This window comes from Phascolarctos cinereus, unplaced genomic scaffold (genome assembly GCF_003287225.1).
Source record: "Phascolarctos cinereus isolate Bilbo 61053 unplaced genomic scaffold, phaCin_HiC Scaffold_5;HRSCAF=322, whole genome shotgun sequence".
In the NCBI taxonomy this organism is placed as follows: domain Eukaryota; kingdom Metazoa; phylum Chordata; class Mammalia; order Diprotodontia; family Phascolarctidae; genus Phascolarctos; species Phascolarctos cinereus.
The window spans coordinates 418,538,813-418,554,915 of NW_027555958.1; the positions used below are offsets into that span (position 1 = coordinate 418,538,813).

At 36.5% G+C, this 16,103-nt stretch overlaps 1 protein-coding gene across 3 annotated transcripts in view; it reads right to left on the reverse strand.

Moving 5' to 3' along the window:
• Window positions 1-16,103, reverse strand: part of FIRRM (FIGNL1 interacting regulator of recombination and mitosis) — a 72,215-nt gene that overhangs the window by 2,645 nt on the left and 53,467 nt on the right. For 2 of the 3 annotated variants that reach the window (XM_020974670.2, XM_020974669.2), the window contains exons 20-23: window positions 10,644-10,757; window positions 6,871-6,975; window positions 4,590-4,670; window positions 1,287-1,409 (exon numbers count right to left, since the gene is read on the reverse strand). In XM_020974670.2, coding sequence (XP_020830329.1) covers window positions 1,287-1,409; window positions 4,590-4,670; window positions 6,871-6,975; window positions 10,644-10,757 — 423 coding nt within the window. The remainder of the gene's footprint in view (window positions 1-1,286; window positions 1,410-4,589; window positions 4,671-6,870; window positions 6,976-10,643; window positions 10,758-16,103) is intronic. The other variant, XM_020974671.2, reaches the window with a different exon arrangement.

The following is a 16,103-nucleotide window of genomic DNA, read 5'->3' on the forward strand; positions in this document are numbered from 1 at the left end:
ATTTTTTTCCCTCCAACTACCCTAATACTAACAAAGTTCTCATGAGTTATAAATATCATCTTTCCGTGCAGGAATGTAAACAGAAGGAGTTCACATTCTAATGAGGGAAACATACACATTATATACAGCAAAAGGCTCAGAGGTGGGGAGTGTCTGAGGAATAAGTAGTCCAGTATTAATAAGGGCTTTAAAAGCCTAAGAGAAGTGTACTGATCCTAAAGATAATAGGGAGCTCTTACTGAGTAGGACAGTGAGATGGTTAGCCCTACACTTTAGGAAAATCATTTTGGCAGCTGAATGGTAGGTTAAACAAGCAGGAGAACTCGGACAATGTGTCATTAAAACCTAGAAAGGAGAAATTATCCAGGAAATTAGGATTAATAGTGTCTGTGGTTGCAACTGAGGTCAAGAATGATGAAGACTGAAAAAGGCCATTAGAACTGGCAATTCAGAGGTTAATAGCACCTTGGAGACAGGCTTGTAAAATTTATTGTGATAAGATTTGATCCCGATCCAATCCCATTGCTTTATAGTGGCACAACCAACTGGGTAATCCTGTTTTCAATAGTTTTACTCACTTGGCTCTAACTGACCTTAATATTTCAAAAAAGTATTAAAATTTAATTCATATAAGCTATAATTTAACTTTGGACAGTGAAACATTAGAAGCAAAATTACAGCTGGTTTGGTCATTTATATATACAATATATTATATATGAATATAAGCAGCATCAATATATAAAAAATACTACACAGTTTATCTTTGAAAGCCAAAGAAATAAGCTATCTTAGATTTTTCCTATAAAAGATATTTTTTCAAAGATTGTGCAAAATTTTAATTAGAATAATGGTAGACTGATAATATATAACTACTTATTGACATCAGTATGTAAAAAAATATTCACTATAGTGAGCGTGGGGAAGTTTCATGTTCCCTATAGCACTGTAGATGGGAAGTACAATGATTAAACTTTTTAGTGCTTGATGGTAAGGAAGTATGATTAAAAAGGTTCCACTATAATAAGTACAGGAGTATTTTATAACTCTCATTTAAAAAAAATCACAGACTAAGGAGCCTGAACTGCTAAGTCATGCTTAAGAAGCTCTTCTTTGTCGCTAAACTATATAAAAATGCTCTACGTGAAGAGCAGCAAGTGAAAGGGTCTGTGGCTAGTGAAACAGATCTGCTACCTTTTTTACTGTTTAGCACCATTAGTGGTACTTGTCCTTGTTCAAAATTTTTACATCCTCTGACCAATGAAAAGTTTGAATGAAGAAGCACATACCTGTAAAGTTGAGAAACATCTTTCTCTTTCAACTTTTACTTTAACAAAGTGTCCATTTAAGACTTGCTTTTCCTGCTTCATCCTGTACACTCTCTCACGTGCTGTTTCATCTACCATTCTAGTCTGCGGGAAAGACCACAAAGACCCACCATAAGCACATATAGCCTGTTACAGGAACCATTCAATGTAAGAGTCAAACAATAAAAGATAAGGTTTTAATATACATACATGTATGTTTATTTTTAATGGTGCCGAATGAAATGACAAAGGATGGAAGAAAAGTTAACTACATTATCAAGGTGCCTGGTGCAATGCATCACACACAGCAAGTATCATATCACCAACTGTCAGAGATTAGGGGTGATTCAAGCTTGAGAAAAAGGGGCTGAACTAGATGATCTCTGAAGTGACTATGATTGTGTAAGACCTTGTCAGATGGGACTCAAAACTAAAAAAACAAAAAACAGTTTAAGAAGATCAGAGATAGCAGAAGGGTTGTAGAAGAATGCACTATGTCAAAACCAGAAACATGGCTATCCATGACTTTGCAAAAGCGGTCTGCATCTCTTTCACTCCTGTGGCTCCCTCCCAGATCAGAGTCTCATTAGCTCTGCCCCTCCAGTTGTCTAACTACTCTCCTTATTTCCAGTCTCTCCCTCTCTTAGTCAATCCTCCACAGAGCTGCCAGTTTGACAGCCCTTCAGTCACTCACTGGGACTCTGAGGTAAATTCCTGTTTGGCATTTAAAATCTTCATGAGCTGCCTCTAGTCCATCTGTTTAGACTTTAGTGCTATTACTTCCCCTCACACACTTTATGCAGCTGGGCCTCCTTGCTGTTTCTTGTATGTGATACTCCATCTCAGACTACCTGACTTCAAGGAAGGGAATCTGAGCATAGTCAAATGTGTCATCCTAATGTCAAGGTAGAAGGTAGGGTTGTTATACGGAAGACGACTCAAGCCTGTCCTGCTCTAATCCTAATGACCAAACAGCCAATGGTTCAGGGAAACATATTTTGACTCAATCTGAGGAAAAACCTTCTAAATGTTAAGAACTGTTTGGAAATGGAATGGGCTGCCTCATAAGGGGAGACACGTTCCCCATTACTTAAGGTCTTTAAGCAGCGGCTGGATGGCCATTTGTTAGAGCAATAGACATTAGACTGGTGTTTTCTCAAAATTTGGACTGGGTGACTTTGAGGGCCTTCCTAGCACTGAGTTTCAACATTCTTTAAATTTTGGGAAAGCAGATATTTATAAATTCAGAAGAACTGTGAAAGTCTTAGAAATGAAAGTTTGAAAACTAAGCTGTAAAAAATACCGAAGAGGAAGAAAAGGAGAAAGCATCTAAGGAGACTGTAGGTCTTAGTGAAAGGTCACCAATGAGCTAAGATGAAAACTTTATGTACAAAAGAAGGGGAATACATAATGAAGGTATATACAAAAGAAAGGTACTGGATGGGTAAAAATATTATCATGAAGATTAAAGCCTGGGCTGAATTTAGATTTGTAAAAAATTATAAGGATGAAAAAAATTGCATTAATAGGCATATTTGGACCAAGAAGAATACAGAAGAGATAGAGGTATTGCTTTGTTGCCATGAGAATATCTGGTATTCCAGAAATCCAGACCAAATAATTTTCAGTAATTTCTTCTAAAGCTGTATTAAGAAAATGTCTATAGATTATTAAATGCATTTTATATAATACATTCTTGGGGCGGGGGGGAAACAGACACTATAGACACAAAGGAAAAGAACTAGGCATGTTACATTTCGGATACAAGTAAAAAAGGATTATTTTTTCATACCTACTCATCTTTCATGCTTACCCACATTATGGTATCATACAACTTAAGAGTATGTCTTCAACCAGAAAAGTTTTCAGGACAACCCAAGTACAAATTACATGAAATCTATTCTTTCACCACACTTACCTTCAAAATCAAATTGGTCTCTCATTATTCAATACAATGAATAATTTATTAAGTGCCTATTATGCATGAGACACTGATAGGCATAAGGGATACACAGACAAAAATGAAACTATCTTGATTTTCTTCCTAAGGAGAAAAAAAAACACCTCTACACAGAAAAACATTGTTACAAGGGAATATAACTCTAGGAGGGAAAGAAGATTAACAGCTGGGTGAGGGAGAACATGGCAGAGATCAAGGAAAGCATCACTGAGAAAACGGGACTTCCTTGAGTTGACCTGAGCCTAGAAAAATGAAAGAAGACAGCTTTTGTCAATGCTCAGAGGCACCATCTTGAATGCTGAGTGTATGAAGGAGAATGTGAAATAAGCCTAGAAAGGTGGGTTGGAGGGTCATTAAGACACTGGACTTTTTTGACCAAGGGTACTTTTTTGATCAGATCTTTGCCTTAGGAAGACTATATTGAAAGTTGAGTGGAGAACTGATTGGAAAGGGGAAAAACTGACAGAGGAGAGACTGATTATAAAGCTATTACAATAGTTTGGGCAGGAGGCAATAAGACTTGAACCAAGGTAGTGGTCATGAAAGTAGAAAGAACTGGAAAGATAGAAGAGACATTGTGGAAGAAGATTTGACAAAGCCTGGCAGCTGATTGGATTATGGGGGTGAGAGAGAAAGAAGAGTTATAGATCATGACATAAAATTATGATTATAAACTGGGATAAAGGAGAGAAATGTGGAGGAGGGGAGATTTTGGTGAGTAAGCTGAGGAAATCCATTTGAAATATTTATAAGACATGGAGTGTTCCAGCAGGCAACTGGAAATGCAAGAATGGAGGGAATTCAGGAAAGAGATTAGGGCTGGATACATAGGGATAAGAATCAACTGACAGGCATTAAGATAACGGAAGCCTATCTTATCAGGCACCCTATTTTGTAACCCTAGGGTCAATCCTTGACTCCTTCCTATCTCTTATCTCCCACAGCCAATAAGCTGCCATGCCTTGCTGAAAGAAGGAACAAATGACACTGGAAAAAGAGACTATGGATGAGCTATTTTCCAGAAAAAGTAAAATTATTATGAACATAAGAAAATGGAAAGAATACAAGAAGCAATCTAGAACAAAGAAGAGTCTAATAATATTTGGGGATTTCAAAGAAAAACTCATTTTTTTTGTTTTTTTTTTTTTTAAAATATGGTCCTATAAAATAGAATACAAATAAAGTGGTAAGCAGGCATACATTATACCAACAAAAATTTAACTTTTAGGAAACCTTCAAGCTATTACATTTATAATATTTCACAGAAAGTTTATATAAAAGTGAACACAAAATAGGCCTATATTTTGACTCTATAAATATAATACCTTCTCTAGAAAGCATATAACCTTGTTCTTGGTTTCTTCAGAATTAAGACACTGTGGAACTGTATCTTCATGATTTGTTCCCTGTTGATAAATATTTTAAATAAGTTATCAGTACCCTTATCATTGTATTACAACAAATCATAAGAAACAGCATGGAATAATACATAAAAAGGAAATCAGGAAGCCCTGGGTTCAAGGCCCATCACTAGTGGATACCAGTTCTGTGGCCATATTAAATAGGAACACCTGCCTAACAGCATCAACTGGAGAAATAAAGACACATTGGGGAAATAATGTTACAAGGGTCACTGAGCTCTTTAAAAAAATGCTATAAACAAAAAAAGCAGACTGACACATAGGACAATTAACACTATCAGGGGTTCAAGTGTTAGCGTTCAATTTGTAATTCAGGTAATTGTTCATGTCACACTAAGGATCTGTAATCTCATTGGTTATAAAACTGTTTTCATAATACAATTTTGAAATTACTTGTGTTGGGGGGACATCATGTCTAAAAAGGCCTTGAAACGGTGCAATAACCCCTTTTCTATAAATGTCTTTCCCTTTTTATTTACATATTGCATATGACTTCATATAAGCTATTTGACATCAGAAACTTTGCTGCCTTTGTATTCTTAACATCTAGCAAAGGCCCTGATACACAGAAAGCAACTAATAAATGCTTACTGAATGAACGTCTTTCTCATTCTTTCTCTTCATTCAAACACCACTTACTAAGTTTTCCTTGTGTGCACTGTTGATGCTATAAGATTTATAAAGACACTAATTTAAGGTTCCACCTCTGCTTTCAAGGAAGTTCTTCGGTTCCTTTTTACCTCCCTTTTGTGACATAAATGACATGTGGAAATAAATGTATTATTTGATGCACATTTGAATAATTTTACATTACACAACCTTTCAACTAAATGGCACCTCATCAATTAAGCTGCTGTTTCCTTGCACAGGGCCTTTAATGTGTGTCAGTGGTTCTGTAGAATCCAGGCTCTCTATTCCTGCATCAGGCAGCTGGGTGGCACAGTAGATAGAGCACTTGGCCTGGAATCCAGAAGACTCATCTTCCTAAGTTCAAATCCAGCCTCAGACACTTACTAGCTGTGGGACCCCAGCAAGTCACTTAACCCGGTTTGCCTCAATTTCTTCAGCTGTAAAATGAGCTGAAGAAGGAAATGGCAAAACAGTCCAGAATCTTTGCCAAGAAAGCCTCAAATGGGGTCATGAAGAGTTGGACACAACTGAAATGACTGAATAACAACATCCTTGCATTAAATGAACAATGGATGGTCTTAAAGCTAGTAAAATTTGAAGGAGAATAATAAAACTTACAATGTTTCCATTTGAAAAGCAATCTATTCCAAGATAAAATAATTTCACTAGTCAATCATTATTGGAACATGCTCTTTTTTAACATATAATAAAAGTTGATATTTATATCTCGCTTTTTAAAAAAAAATAACTTTCAGTTCCAACTTCTCATCTGCCCTCCACCCCCTCTGCCACTCAGTGAGAAGGCAAGCAATATATAATACCCATTATACATAGGAAGTCATGCAACCCAGAACCAGATAATGGTTAAGGGAGTTGCCAAATGTAGTCAAGTCTTGTGCCCACTTTCTGATCAGGTGTTCAATCCCCTTGCCATTTCTGCACGCCGAGTGCTCCTAGTACTGCTCCTGCTGCTGTTACTGCTTCCAACTCCAAGGCCCACTGCTGGGGTCACTTCTGGCCAGCCTCCACTTCCATGCTGCAGACCTCTCTTTCTATCCTTCTAAGTTGTCCTGGGTTGGAAAAATGGCTCACTCTGGCTTGTTTATTATGCTGCTTAGAATTCGATTTGATATAGTTTTTAAAGTTGTTTAGAGGGGAATGTAAGGAGAGGTTGGAAAAAATATTCCCTTTACTCAGCCCTCTTGGCTCTGCCCCATCAAAATTGTTCTTCTTAAGGGGATAAAGTTGCTATTGGCTAATCATATTCACACCTCTGGTAGCCTTTATGGACAAAAGTTTTTATATGCAAGAAGCCTTGCAATCTGTGGCCATGGAACAATATTTATCTCAGAAAGTGAACCAGACCTAACTAATGACAACTTTAGTCTAATTAGCGCTATGCTCTAAATGAAGGAGCAGAAACTGGTACTGCTAAGGTTCATGCACAGCCCAGCAGTTACTGAAGACAGAAAGTTCTCATACATTACAGTAATTATTTTTTGGTTTAATAAAAAATAATAGTGAATTCACCCAATTAGACTAGTCTTATAGTTACCTCTGCAAAGTCTGTAAATGCCTCCAAGGTATGCTGTTCTATCAGCCAACTCTTATCAGTTAGCAGCAAGGTAAAAATGGAAGGCAAACTCGGTAAAACTTTTTCCTGCAAGAAGAGAGGAGCTTATTACACAAAGGGATTAAAAAGACCTCAGCTAATGTAAGATCAACAATGGATTATGTTTTATTATTTTTATTTTCAAAAGGCATGAAGGGCCAGAGTAAACTGCAACATTTTCAAACAAGAGATTCCAAAGTAGCAGAGTAAAGGGATGTCATCAAAGAAATATATGAGGGAAAAAGATGGACTGGTCATGTGATAAGGATAACCTGTGGAAATGCATACCACTAGTATTCTTGTAATGTGTAGAGAAATCAAGGAAGGTTCCCTAGCTCTTTTGGAAGATTCCCAATGACAAACTTACAGGCAGGCAAGACCAAAAGTTGCACAGGATGGCCCGGCAGTAAAGCCTTGTGATTGGAATCTCTGCAGGGAACACCACTACACATTGACAAAGTAAAACATCCAATGTAAGTATGTAATTAATTGTACTTTATAAGCTTAATTCTTACGCTGGCTAAAAATACTAAAATCTTTTAAAATATTCTATAATTCATTTTCTCACTATTCCAAACTTTTAACATAAACATCTAATAACCCAGAATCATAGAGAATTTTGTGCCCTGATGAATTTTTACCTTCACTAGAAACAAATAAAATAAACAAATAATAACAAATAAAAAAATTTTGGGGAAAAAAAATCTGTTGCTTTTTTGAAACAAAGATATTCCTCTTCAATTATAAGAATAAAGTACAACTGCCTCAGATGATAATGAGATCTACCAAATTCTATGCAACATTAGAAAAACATCCCTAGAGCCTCAACTTCAAATTTATTTTCTTTAATAATAACTCACAACTTACAGTACGTTTGAAGGCTCTTCAAAGCCCTTTATACACTCTCACTCACTCACTCACACTCTCTCTCTCACTGACACATTTAGAGCATTTGGATTAAAGGTGAAACAAATAATTTTTTTAGTCAAATATGTTGACAGCTATGCATGGATATAAACTTTGGAATTCACATCTTTTCAATTCTGGTCTTAGGGATTGAAGAGTACCTTAAATCAAATAAATTAGGTCAAGTGAAAGTGAAATTAGGTCAAGACAAGGTGAGAAAAATATTTTTCATCCAACACAGACTCTTTACCTGTTTCATTTCTAAGGACCTACAAAAAAACAGGTTGTCAAAGGGACCAGCATCTGCCAGTCAACCAGGCTTGCAACTGGACGTTAATCCTGACTCCTCACTCTTCTTACCCATATCCAATCTAGTGCTAAGGCCTATAATTTTTACCTTTGTAACAGCTCTTGTATATACCCCCTTCTCTCTTCTGAAACCATTAGCGCCTTGGTGAAGGCCCTCACCACCTGCCTGGACAACTCCCACTGCCTTCAAGTCGTCTCCTGTCCGAAATTTCTCCTTACTACAGTCTTCCACTCAGACGTGAAACTGGTCTTTCTAAAGCCCAGATCACCCTTCCATTCAATCAACTCCAGTGGCTCCCTATGACCTCCAGGATTAAATATACAGAGTTCTGGCTTCTAAAGCCCTTTATAACTAGGTGTCTTCCTACTTTCCATTCTCTTTATATCTTACATCCCTCCAAAAACTCAGTGATCCAGTGAAACTGGCCTTCCTTCTGTTTTTTCCACAAGACACTCCATCTCCTAAAGGGCATTTTCATAGGCTGGAATTCTCTCCCTCCTCACATCTGCCTCCTGGCTTCTTTCAAGTCCCAGGTAAAATCCAACCTTTTATAAGAAGGCTTTACCATTCCCCCTTAATACTAGTACCTTTTCTTTGTGCTGACCTCCAATTTATCCTTCACCTAGCTTGATTTGTACATAGTTGTTGGCAGGTTGTCCTCGTTAGACTGTAAGCTCCTTGAGGGCAAAAAACTGTTTTGTTTTTTTGCTTCTCTTTGTAGCTCCAATAATTGGCATAGTATGTGGACCACACAAGGCACTTAATAAATGCTTGCTCATTTGATATAATACATTATACTAAAGAAAAAGAAATTTACTCGGGGCAGCTAGGTGGCCCAGCAGACAGAGCACCAGCCCTGCAGTTAGGAGGACCTGAGTTCAAATAGGGCCTCAGACACATAACACTTACTAGCTGTGTGAACCTGGGCAAGTCACTTAACCCCACTGCCCAGCCAAAGAAAAAAAAAAAAAGAAATTTACTCTATTCCAATAAGGTGACTTTTGCATCCAAAAACACATTTAATTATCCAAAGCCCAGAATGTGCTAGGGTCCTAGAAGTTAAGTCAATAGACACTATTAAATTATTCATTCTTTTAGATACATTCTGCACTAAGAAAATAACTGTTAACCCTTTGCTTCTTTCCCAGGCCATCACTATTACATTGGCTGAACACTCTTCCCTTCCCCATCTTGACCCTTTGATGAACTAATTCAACTTGGCCCTGTCTACTTTTCTTGACTCCCTTGTCCTCTTACCCTACTGTCTATCCTGCCATGCTGAGGGGCTTTAAATTATACAATCTGCTGCCTTTGCTTCTACTTACTCTCTGCTGAATAATATTGGGGGGAAAAAATAACAAAACCTTGCTGACCAGGTCCATTACAATTTCATGTTACATAACTTGCACCTAGGACCTCACTGGTGTAAGGCAATCCTTGTATACCTCCCTAAGTAACTGACTATTCCACTAACTACAATGTCTTTTTCAAGCCTTCTCATCCCTCCTCAAACCTTATACGGCTTGCCCTACCCCCACCTTCATATCTGACTGAAAACATTCAGGCCACTGACTGAGGACTCCCACTCCTTTCCTTCCCTTATCTCACATCACTCATACGCCTTGTGCCACATCTCATCCTTCACCTATGTATGACATGAAAAGGCGGCCCTTCTTGCCAAAGCAAACCCCTCTACAGGCAAAGGAATTCCCATCCCCTCTTCTCCAGCTACCTACTATCAATCCCACTCTTTCAACAATCTTCAATCTCTCCCTGGCTACATCCCTACTGCCTACAAATAGCTAGGAGGCAGCTGGTGGTACAGTGAATAGATCAGCTGGACCTCAGACTTGAGTTCAAAATCAGCCCCAAACATTTATGGTCTATGTAACTCTGGGAAAATCACTTAACCTCTCTGTCTGCCTCAGTTTTCTCATCTGTGAAATGAGAACAGTAGTACCTACCTCCCAGATTTGTTGTGAGGTTCAAATGAGATAATTTTTAAAAACTGCTTTGCAAACTTCAAAGTGCCATGAAAATGCTAGCTATAATTATAATTAATTATTAACAAGCTCACATCTCCCCTATCCTCAAAAATCTCTCCTTGATCCAGTAATCCCCACTAGCTAACATGTTATATCTCTCATCACTTTTGTGGTTAAACTTGTGAAGGTCTTCTATAATTGGTATTTCCAACTGTCTTCTCAGTTATCTGCCATTTGGTGATCTCATCAGCTCCTAGGGATGGGTGAAATAGTTACCTCTATGTAAATGACTCTCAGGTCTACTTATCAGGCTTTTTTTGTATCCCTTTCATTTAGTACAATGTTCAGCATACAGTACGCTCTTACTAATTCTTGCTGATTTGACTTAAGTTTTAATATTTCCTTTAAAAATGTATTTGTTTCTCTGAAAGGCTTAAGAACAATGATTAATGTAACGGAAAATTTAAGGTTTAATAACACAGAAATAATAGAGCTGTAGAGCTGTAGAGTATTACCTGGATAGCTTGCGGAATAAAAATTCTCCCTAAAGAAGACACAAAATCCAGAATTGCCAAACGGACATAGTCAGGAGGATCCAATTTAAGTAAAGAAGCCTGCAGAGTTACCACCTTAAAAAAAAAAAAGACCTAAGAATACTTACATACTGAAACCTTAGATGGTCACAGACCACTCAAGACTTGAAACAATCAATTCTAAACTTAACATCTGTTTTATGAAGTCTGACAAAATTATAGAACAATTATTAATAATTTTATAATGTATATATGTATATATATGTATATATATGTATATATATGTATATATGTATAATATATAATATATATGTATAATGTATATATATATGTAATTATACAGCTTTAAACAATAATATATACACACATATATGACATATATTATGTACATTATGCTAGTTATATACAGCTTCTCAGATGTAGATAACTGAATTGTTTTAAATCATATTTTAAATATACTAAGGGAATATGATGTTTAAGTAAATTCAGGAAGTAAATCTTGAAAAACAAAAGGTCTCTTGGTGATAGAAATACTTCTAGTAAATATGGATTTCATCTTGTTATTTTAAGTAGTAGTACTCTATAAAACTCCTGTCCCTAATCATAAAATTTTAGAGATGTTTATATAAATATACTGTGTATTTTTTACCATATTCAACATAAAAAGAACCTACTATACACTCCTGTAACCAGCTTTATTTCTTGCATATTATACCTTTGGATTGTATAATGATTTTTCCTTTTTCCAGGGAATTTTAAAATCATTGTTCTTGAAGACAGAATGCCTCAAGATAATTTAAAAATCACAGATATCTCAGAAGAACATGACAAATTCAAAAATCTGAACACCTTCATGAAGGAAATAAAACTGCCCCGATTTTCTGAATACAGAAAACAAAGCACCAATCAAAAGAATCCATACAATGCCTTCAAAAAAAAGACCCTAAGGTTCAAATGCCAAGACATATAGTGGGATTAATTTAACACTTCCAATCACAACAAATTCTGCAGGTGGATAGGAAAAAGACCTTCAAATATGAAGGATATTCAAATAACATAAGACTATCACTATTCTGCACCCACAAGAAACTGCAGAAGTGAAGGAATAATGTATTTTGAGGCACAAGAGTTCAAAATGTGACACAAAAGCATAAATCCTGCAAACCTGAGCCTAATCAATGAAAAAAACATCAACATTCAGTTTTTTTTTTTAAAAAAGAGGCATTTCAAGCACTGGGGTGGATGAGGGGAAGAGAAGGCTAGAGGTGGGAAGGGGGAGAGAAGCCTGATGGGAGCAGATGATTCCATCTGAAAATACTTCTAACACAAAAAAGGTAAATAAATACAACTACCAAGGAAAGTAAAGAAAAAGAAAGACTGACATACAAACAACAGGACATTTAAATGATTTCTTAAAAAGCACACAAAGGGATAAAGATGAAGGCAAAATTTAAAGAAGTAGGAGAAGAGACAAAGGCATAAAAGGTCTAGACCAAGGACTAAACCTCATAACCCCTTAAGTGAATCAATGTATTTTGCGGGACGAAATCACAGTATCAGAGGATGGATATGTGGGAAGAGGAGAGATAGAAGATTAGAGGAATGTGTGACATACCATAATCAAGTCCATATGTTAACAATGAAGGGAAGATAACTCTGGTAGTCTCTAGTAAACAAAAGGAGGGACTAGAGGACAATGTGAGAGATGGCAAAAGGGAGGGACTCAAACAGGGGTAATAAAATGGGAGATCTCATCCCAATGTGGGAAGTGTGTCCTACTGAAGAGCACTGCCATGCAAGAAGCAGTAGATGTGTGTAATGAAAGATAAAGACTTAGAATGAGATTAGGCTACAGAGGGAGATCTTTTTCTCAGAGAAAGCTGTGCTTCCATGAACAACATTTGACCATAGAAGAATGGAAATCAGAGTTCCTGGGGCAACCAGAACAAAATATTTGGAGGACACAGAGAGGAGATATTATGTGGCAAACAGGGGATAGAATAAAACAACATGCTGTCGGGCACATGGCAATTTCTTCCATTGGGCAATGGTTCTATCCTCACCATTTCCTTCATGAATTGATATTTCTAAGAATGAAGTACAACAGAAAAAAAAAGGGGGATGATGGAGAAAGACCTACAAAGGTAATATTGGAGAAAATGGTTAGAACTGGTTAGAGAGCTCAAACTTCAGAGGACCACAAAGAGATTAGAGAAGGAATAAATTAGTGAATCAACTATGAATCAAAGAATAGTTCTGAATATAGAAAAGGGAATAGATTTAATGAAGAGAATAAGGTAAATAAGTGCATCTTAGAAAAAGGTGCAGACAAAGAAAGAAAAACCAACAGATTAAGTAAAACTCCGAGACTATGTAAAGGTTTAACAAATTGGAGGGAAGGGGTAGAAGAGAAGGAGGGAGAAGAAAGTCTGTGAGAATAAAGTTGCATCAAAGCAGATTAAGCACAATCAACTGTAGAGACAAAGTCCTGATTTAAAAGAGGAAGGGGAACAAAAAACCCCTAATTTAAAAAAAAAATAGACAGCAAAAGGAGAAAACATAAATTTAACTCAGAATTTCAAATGTAAATGGATTAAATAATCCAATAAAAAGAGCAAGAAAACAAAACCTCATAATTGTTGTCTTTAAGAAACACATTTAAAATCAATATAAGGCCAGAACAAAATTTACAATGCATCAGGTGAAAAAAGCAGAAGTTGCAATCATGCTACCTGACAAAGAAGAAATAAAATTTCACAATACAAACAGAGATATAGATGGAAATTACATTATGCTAAAAGGAACTATATAGCATAACCAACATAAATATTAAACCTATACACTCCAAATGGCATAGCATCCAAATTCAAAAAGGAAAAATTAAATGAACTACAAAAAGACATAGACAGTAATATAATAATAATAATACTAGAAGACCTTAATGTTCCTCTCTGAGTTGCACAAATCTAATAAAAGAATAAACAAAATGGAAAATATGGAATTGAACCAACTGATGGAGAATTTAAAGCTAAAAGACTCATGGTGCCTTTTAGTTACATCTAAATACGTATGTATATAGACACTTTCAGCATCATATGGCACATTTAATCAAACTGGCCACTTGATAGGGTACAGAGAAATTGTAAATAAATATGAAAAGACTAAAACGCTATATAACATTTTTCCATGAAAATTCATTCTTACTTAATTTGAGATGCCCAGAATTTATCTACAATGACCTCTACAAGCATTAGGAACAGAGAAGGGTAAAGGGAGTTCCTGCAAGTACTGGGCCATGCTGTTGTTTGTATGTACAGAAGCTGAGTTGGAAATTTCCTGTATTCTAATTATAATCCAGATATTATAATGATAATTCTCTACTAACCAGAGTATAAAGATACTAAATTAAGACATACTAGTTGAGAAAAAGAATCTACTCCATTTGGACAAGTGAGAGAATGGACCATGCATAAACTATGTAGGAAAAAAGGTTTTTTTTTTTTATTATGTGTAATAATTGAAGACAGAAACCTCAATGTACTGAAGAGAGCTGACCTTGGAATTAGGAGAGACTTAATTTTGCATTCTGCCTCTGATGTTCCTTATCTATATGAATATTAACAAGTCATTTAATTTATTATCTAGAAAAGGGTGTCAGGTTTTAAAAAGAGCTAAGAAAGCGGCCTTCATAAAGAACAAATCATGTTAGACAAGCACAATTTTTTTTCCCGACAAGATTACTAAAATTGTAGATGAGAGGAAAGCTGCAGTTAGTTTAACCTGTATTTCATTAAAGTGCTTTAAAGTATTCTATATTTTTGTGTAGGAGAAGAAGCTGGCCTCGATGATATGGCAATTAGATGAATTCAGAACTGGCTGAATGACCAGAATTAAAGAGATGTTTTTAATGGTTCAATGTTAACATGGCAGGTGATCAGTGGAATGCTGCTGTAGGGTGCTGGGTCTGGATCAGGGCTGTTTAACATTTTTGTCAATTACTTGAATAAAGGCACAGATGATACATTTGTCAAATTTGCAAACTGACAAAAAGCTGGGAGGTATAGCTAATACACTAGATGACAGAATCAGGATCCAATTAAGATCCTGACAAACTAGAACACTGGGATGAATTTAATAAGATGAAATGCAATAGAAATAAAGTGTTATACTTAGGTTCCAAAAACCAACTTCACAAGTATGGGAAAGGCATGATTCAACAACAGCTTATATAAAAGTGACGAGAGGGTTTTAGTGGACAAGTTGACTATGAATCAGTGGTTGACGTAGCAGACAAAAATCTAATGCAATCTTGGACTGCAGTGAGAGGCATCATTTTCAGAAAAGGTCCTAGTCCTTCTGTGTTGTTGTTCAGTCACGTCTAACTCTTTGTGACCCCATTTGGGGTTTTCTTGGCAAACACAATGGAGTGGTTTGCCATTTCCTTCTCCAGCTCCTTTTATAGATGAGGAAATTGAGGCAAACGGGATTAAGTGACTTGCCCAGGGTTACACAGCAAGTGTGTCTGAGGCCAGATCTGAGCTCAGTTCTTCCTGACTCCAGGCCCAGCACTCTATTCACTGCACCCTCTGTACTCTGCCTTAATAAGATCATATCTAGAGTAATATGTTCAATTCTAGGTACCATAATTATGGAAGGACATTGATAGGCTGGAGAATATACAGGGGACTGTAACCAGGATGGTGAGTGGCCATGTCATATGATGAATAACTAAAGGAAGCCCTGGGGAAGAGATGAATAAGGAGGAGCATGATAGTTATCATCTTGTACCTAAAGGGCAAACTGAAGAGGGATCAATCTTACTCTGTCTGGCTCATGAGAACAGAACCGGGAATAATGGGTGGAAGATACGAAGAGGAAAACTTAGGCCTGGTGTTGGGAAAACTCGACAACAATTAGAGCTGTCTAAAAATGGAAGAGGCTGTCTTGGGAAATAGTGGGTTCCTCTTCATTGGAGTTCTTTAAACAGAGGCTAGATGATAACTGTAGGGTTACATTACAGTAGGAACTCCTTTCAGGTATGGGCTGGACTAGATGGCAGCTGAGGTCCCTCCTCACTCTTAAAAATTCTATGATTCTGTGAACTTCCCTGGTTCTATTTCCTCATTCTTAAAACAGGGACAATACCTATATTTACTTCATAGGGATGCTGTGAAGATCAAATAAGGTATGTATGAGGCTTTGCAATATATGTAATTTTCTATATAATTATCAGCTATTATCCTTTTCAATTAAAGCCCACAGGTAAATTTCCTATTGTAACTTAGTCATTAGTTTCAACTACATAGAAAAAAAACCTATAACCAAAGCTACAAGTAATAAAATAACTTATCTTCATCTTTTTCTTCCCCAATATATGTGTCAGCATGAAACAAGCAATAATTGGCCTCTCCAGAAGATATCTTGTGTCTCACTATTTTATTA